Source organism: Myxocyprinus asiaticus, chromosome 36 (genome assembly GCF_019703515.2).
Source record: "Myxocyprinus asiaticus isolate MX2 ecotype Aquarium Trade chromosome 36, UBuf_Myxa_2, whole genome shotgun sequence".
Taxonomy (NCBI): domain Eukaryota; kingdom Metazoa; phylum Chordata; class Actinopteri; order Cypriniformes; family Catostomidae; genus Myxocyprinus; species Myxocyprinus asiaticus.
In genome coordinates this window covers 19,476,565-19,482,564 of record NC_059379.1, presented here as the reverse complement: position 1 = coordinate 19,482,564, position 6,000 = coordinate 19,476,565, and the positions used below count along the sequence as shown (strand labels likewise).

The 6,000-nt window shown below is 38.7% G+C and overlaps 1 protein-coding gene across 9 annotated transcripts in view; it reads left to right on the top strand.

Annotated features, from left to right (window-relative positions):
* The first annotated feature begins 571 nt into the window (after nt 1–571).
* Nucleotides 572–6,000, top strand: part of LOC127426713 (neurexin-1a) — a 220,116-nt gene continuing 214,687 nt past the window's right edge. For 3 of the 9 annotated variants that reach the window (XM_051673679.1, XM_051673678.1, XM_051673676.1), the window contains exons 1-2: nt 572–968; nt 2,537–3,822. In XM_051673679.1, coding sequence (XP_051529639.1) covers nt 3,111–3,822 — 712 coding nt within the window. In that variant the 5' untranslated portion in view covers nt 572–968; nt 2,537–3,110. The remainder of the gene's footprint in view (nt 969–2,536; nt 3,823–6,000) is intronic. The other 6 variants (XM_051673672.1, XM_051673675.1, XM_051673670.1 and 3 more) reach the window with 3 other exon arrangements.

The window sequence follows — 6,000 nt, the reverse complement described above, 5'->3', positions numbered from 1 at the left end:
CCGAGATTAACGCGTGATTTAAAGGTATTGCTCATTGTTATTATGTTAACTAATGTATTCAGACAATCTTAACGAATACAACCTTATAGTAAATTGTTACAAATATCATATTACTTTATGTAAAACTGCTGGCACCTCAATAATACTAATACAGTCAACAGTAACTATTTATAGTACATTGCGAACGCTACATATCACGTTTTATAAATTAATTAGCCTACTTAGCAATACCAAGAATTGTTTAATTGTTTAATTAAAAGCAGATGCACACAATAAATTATACAAAGAACACGCAGTTCATTAAAACACTCCGTATTTACCTGATATTACCTAGTAACATGCACACTGAAATGTAAATTGTGACCCAAAGCACTTTTTGTAATGGTGCCGGACAGGATCTGAATAGCGTCTGTTGATGGTCAGAAAGCGGATAAAGCCGTTTCCACAGCTGTATCTGGAGTTGCTAATAACGGTGAGCGCTGTCCAAGGTGCTGCAGCGCTCGCGCCCCGCCCGTCTCCGTCAGACACTAACCGGGAGACACGTGACGTGTGCGATGTGCTGACAGTCCATGGCAAAGCTCGCCTGAGAAACACATCGCACCTTGTCTTGCACACAGAACAGGGAGCGATATCTCTTCTTCTATACATTGCTCAAATAAAACAACAACAACAACTAACATTTACACTGGAGAAATTCATAAATATGAGCCGTTTCGTATTGAATTTTATTTGGTTGTTGGCTCCATTTTGAATTTTTTTTATTTTTTTTTTTTTTTTTTTTTACCTGTTGGGACATTGGAGATCCGCATACGCAATTTTATCGCTCCTATTTCCTCCGCTCATTCCACACCGATGCAGTGATTTTTTATTTCTTATCAGATGAAAGCCTGAATCGATGTGGAGCCAATCGACCAGGTCCATCGGTGAGGTTGACCTGTCAAGGAGCCTACAATGGTCCATTTCTCAAGGTAAAATGTTAATCTTCGTTTAATTTGAAAGGATATTTCAGGCTATGTGGCGTTGTTCGCTGCGTGTTATGTTTGCCATTCACGCGCTCAATGCAGTCACACGAAGGTGAGATGATGCAGCTGGGCTTTATTTCTGTTAAATTGCGCTTTTATTCGTGTTTCATTGCTGGCGTTTGCTAAATCTTAACCGATATTTGATGACTCCCTATATTTCCAGTCCTCACCATCTTAAAGAGAGCGCAATATTATCGCAGAGGCGTATTAAAGAGGAACAAGGTGTCTTCCTCTCTCAGTGTGAGCAGATGGTGCTTGATTATTGGTTATGCTTTGCGCATCTGAGTCATCTCCAATATAAATCAAGAGAAAGGGGGAAAAAAGACCTAAAATGTGCTGCTCATTTAAAGTTTAGATTTTAAAGAGCACGAGCGCAAATATTGGATACAGCTGTGTAATCCATTTAATTGTAAATCTTTTACGCGATGCTATTAGGGTGATACAGTGTATTGTTCCAGAACCCATCTACAGTAGCTACTGATAGCAGGGTAATCGTTTCTCAAATACGGTAAATAAGACTGCCTTCTGTACATAATCGCGTATGATATGTTGTGTTAGATCCATCTATGAAAGGTGTCGGTTGTTATCTTGCTAAGTAGCCCCCGTGTAAACCTGACAGTAATCACATAGGAATTCAAACATGAAACGATTGGTTGAGATCAGTTGACAGACAGCCCAGAGGCCAGACAATTGCAGTGTCATTAATGCTTAAAAGGCGCGCGATAAGCCCCCGCCCTGGGCTCATTTTTGGGGCTGCAGGACTTTAACTGAGCGAGGTTCACTCAAAGGAGATTTCCCCATTCCGCTGCTTCGATGCTGATGCACGTACGGTCCTATTATCAGATACAGATCCTCTTACTAAAATTATTGTAAAAACATGACTGCTCTACGTCTGACTCGGCTTCGTGGTATGTGCAGCAGCAGTAGCGTTTCATAAAAGTTTAATAGGCAAAAATCCCCTTTCAAAAATGATATATTTATCTCGCCATATATATATATATATATATATATATATATATATATATATATATATATATATATATATATATATATATATACACACACACACAAACAAAGTTTTTTTTTTTTCTTTAAGGGTTTCAGTAGTTGCCTTAGTTATTAAAGAGAATATATCATAATGTTTCAAAATGGGTATTTAGATGGGGGAAACAATAATGGCACACCATCTAATGGGACACTTTGAATTCTAGAGGACAGTTTTCGGATTTACAAGACATGCACTTTAATCTTTGAGCATTAGAATGGAAAGGGGGGAAAAAAAGAAAAGCAAGTAAAAAGTGCAAATGTAATTGAAGATTAAAGCAGTCAATATCACAGTGAAATTGGTGGTTTCAATATCAATATCACTATGAAATTGTGGGTATGTGTAATAATTATTCTGTTGTGTGAATGCCATCTATCTTGAAAAAAAAGAGGACATCTCTGTTCATTTCTTTTCCTAATGAAGAAATTGAGATATTCTTTTCGTTTTTTTTGTTTGTTTGTTTTTTCAGATTATGGATCACTATGTCAAAGCGGATGTGAATTGAAGGTTTGTGACAACTGAGGGCCCTATTTGGGCCTGCACGTTAACACTGCGTAGTTTTACTTTTTATCTACTTTTGGTTTAGTGCTGATAATTGGCCCACACAATGACTTTTAGCTAGACATAAATGATGAACTCCATGCTCTAAAGCACTACACATGGCTGCAATTTACATAGAAACTTTGATGACTTGGCCTCACTGTAGCACATCTGGATTCCACTAAAGGTTTTTAAAGTTAAAGATTAGCCTTATTTTTTTAGTAAACCGTTGCTTGGGCCTTAGAGTTTGTCTCCAAAATTTAGTCCCTTTATTGATCTGATTTGTGTTCTGGTTGTTCAGGTTGTCTTCAACCTGAAAAGAGTTGGCCGTAACACAGGCCTTCTCCCTTTCTCAGTGAACAATGAATAAATTACCCCAAATGTATAGCAGTTCTGTATGCCATAGAGAGCTCTGTCACACTTTAGTAGCAGAAAACTAAGAGCGCTGAATAATTGTAGTTTTTGATTAGTTCCATTGTTAGTAGCTTTCTTTCTTAATCACAATGAGCTTCTCAATGAGGAACGGCGCACATTTAATCTGGATAGGCCTGTTGGTTTGTTGCCTTGTTGATATGGGGGCTAGCATGGAGTTCACAGGCGCAGAAGGCCAGTGGGCAAGGTTTCCAATGTGGAACGCCTGCTGCGAGAGTGAAATGAGCTTCAACATGAAGACAAAAAGTGCTCATGGTCTTTTAGTGTACTTTGACGATGAAGGATTCTGTGACTTCTTGGAACTGCTCATCCACAATGGTAGACTTAGTTTGCGGTTCTCCATCTTCTGTGCTGAGCCAGCAACAGTACTCTCTGATACTGCGGTCAACGACAGCCGCTGGCATGCTGTTACCTTGCGCAGGAATTTCAAAAACACTACGTTAGTTGTGGATGAAGAAATCAAGTGGGTGGAGGTTAAGTCTAAAAGGAGGGACATGACAGTCTTCAGCCATCTATTCTTAGGAGGGATACCTCCTGAACTGCGATCTGTAGCACTACGCCTCACATCTTCAGCCATCAAAGATCAAGTCCCATACAAAGGATGGATAACCAATCTGAGAGTGAATGGTTCTGAGCCAACTCTCGTTGGTAGTGAGGGAATCAACAGTGACATTTGCAAAGACGATCATGTTTGCCTGAACGGAGGAGTCTGCAGCATCGTCAACGATGAGCCCTTTTGTGACTGCTCCGAAACAGGATTCCAGGGAAAAGACTGCAGTGAAGGTAAGAGGTCTGGATTCGTCATCTCCATTGTTTAGGTGTTTAATTGTTCTTTACAAACACAGCCCTTTCACTTTTTTCTTTTGAACATTGCACAAGTTCCTCAGAAGGAAGTGCATGCTACATAATGTCTGTTCCTGGCCTCCACTGTGGGCCCAGTACATTACATGATTAGATTACTGCTGATTTTGGTTAGAGAAAGCTATTGTTCTGAAGGAGAAAACAATTTAAATAGAATTTAGTTTCATCTATCATGGCAATCCCAGAGCGTCCGCAAAAACCCATGTTTTTGATTACATGATATCAGCATTGGCTCCTTGTTCCAGACCCCTGGGAAGCCCAACCTCTTTTTTATGCAAAATTAACTTAATATACTCTTGACACTGCACTGGCATCACAATTACATATGAAAATGATCATCTGAATACATGCATACAAGCCCATGATTTAAGTGTCATGATTTGAATATTATTCTCCCTTTGAATTTAAGGGGTTGGATGCTCTAATTACATAATTAACCAGATGTTTCATAGAGTCAATGTAATGAGCTAGGCAAAGTTGCAATTTCGATATCACAGGAAAAATAATGATGTACTCAATAAAGCATTCAGCAACCATTTGCTACACTATTACAAATCATTTGTTTATCCTGATTTAACAAATAAACCTCCACTACTACACTTAAAGAATTATTGTAATTACAGAAGTAATTAACACTATTGATAATTTAATTAAATTAAGAGAGGTAACTTCTGCTTCTATCTTTTAAAAACAGATTGTAATATACATATCACTTCAATCCAGATCTTCATGTAAAGTCTGTTCCCTTTTGAATATGTATGTTCTGGTTGGTTTCCTAGTTTGACTTACTCCCTTGGTGTCAGATTTCACTGTTTTTATGTTCTTTCCATCTTTTTCCTCATTTTTTACTATCGTCTCTGTGGACTGATCTTGATGTTGATGGATATTGTCTGGGCTAGGCCATAAGCCGAAGAGGCACCATGTTGCCAAGGAAACTACATACCCACTGAGTACATTTTGCCCTCATAAAGCACAGACAGTACGTTTCACTGACAAATGTACAAACTATAATAGAAGTGTGGCATTGTGGTGCAGTGTTTGTGGGGCTTTCAGCTTTATGGATTGTCTAGTGAATCAGAGGTGGATTTGATGAGATTATGACAAAAGGGCAGGGCCCACAGATGCTCGGCAGCTTGTTTAAAAGCAAGATGTGCCACTCTGTAGCTCCTGTGCTGGTAGAAATGCACATCTCTACTGGGTGAGTCAGAACAGACCTGCCCACACAGCTCTGAGTGGCCTCCGTCACGCACTCCAGAATGACACATGAGGATATGTGGAGATGGTGGAGGCCATGGGCCTTGTCACTCTGAATCATTAGCGTTATTTATTTATCTAATATTAGAGGATCCCGAGGCTGGTGGTGTTAAGCATTGGCACTGACTTTTTCAAATTTTTTGCTCTTTCGTGCCAGACTGAGTAGATGATTTTCTTGGTGAGTGAATAAATCTGCAATTTAGATTTTCAGCACATTAATTTGGAATTGACTAGGTCTGTCTTGTTGAACAGGAAAATAAATGTCAGCAGTACAAATTTATTGTCTGTTAAATTAAGGGAATAGTTCACTCAAAAAGGAAAATTCTGTCTTAATTTACTACCCAACAATTCAAAACCCATGTACATTAACTCTCTTTCTTTCATGGAACACAAAAGGTGATGTTGAACAGAATGTTTCGTGTCAGTCACCATTTACTTTCATCACGTGGATAAAAGATGCAATAACAGTAAACGGTGACTGAGACAATCAGCCTTTAACATTCTGCCTTACATCTTCCTTTGTTTTCCACGAAAGAACAAAAGGCACAATTGTTTGGAACAACATAAGGGTTAAAGATGACAGAACGTTCGTTTAATTTAATTTCATTTAATATCTTTTTAAATCTGTCTAAGATCATGTGGATTTTCCTGAAAAACACCATGGTAACTGCGGTCATAGCACTAAGACCCCTCCCTCCTCTGTCAGAAATAGGCAGCTGACCTTTCATTATATCTTTGACGTTATTACAATAAGTAATTAGTACAGTAACAAATCTCCAAATGGCAGCATAAAGGACAGGTTTGCCATTAGGCTTAATTCCTCAAATGAAACAGAAATAGGGCCAG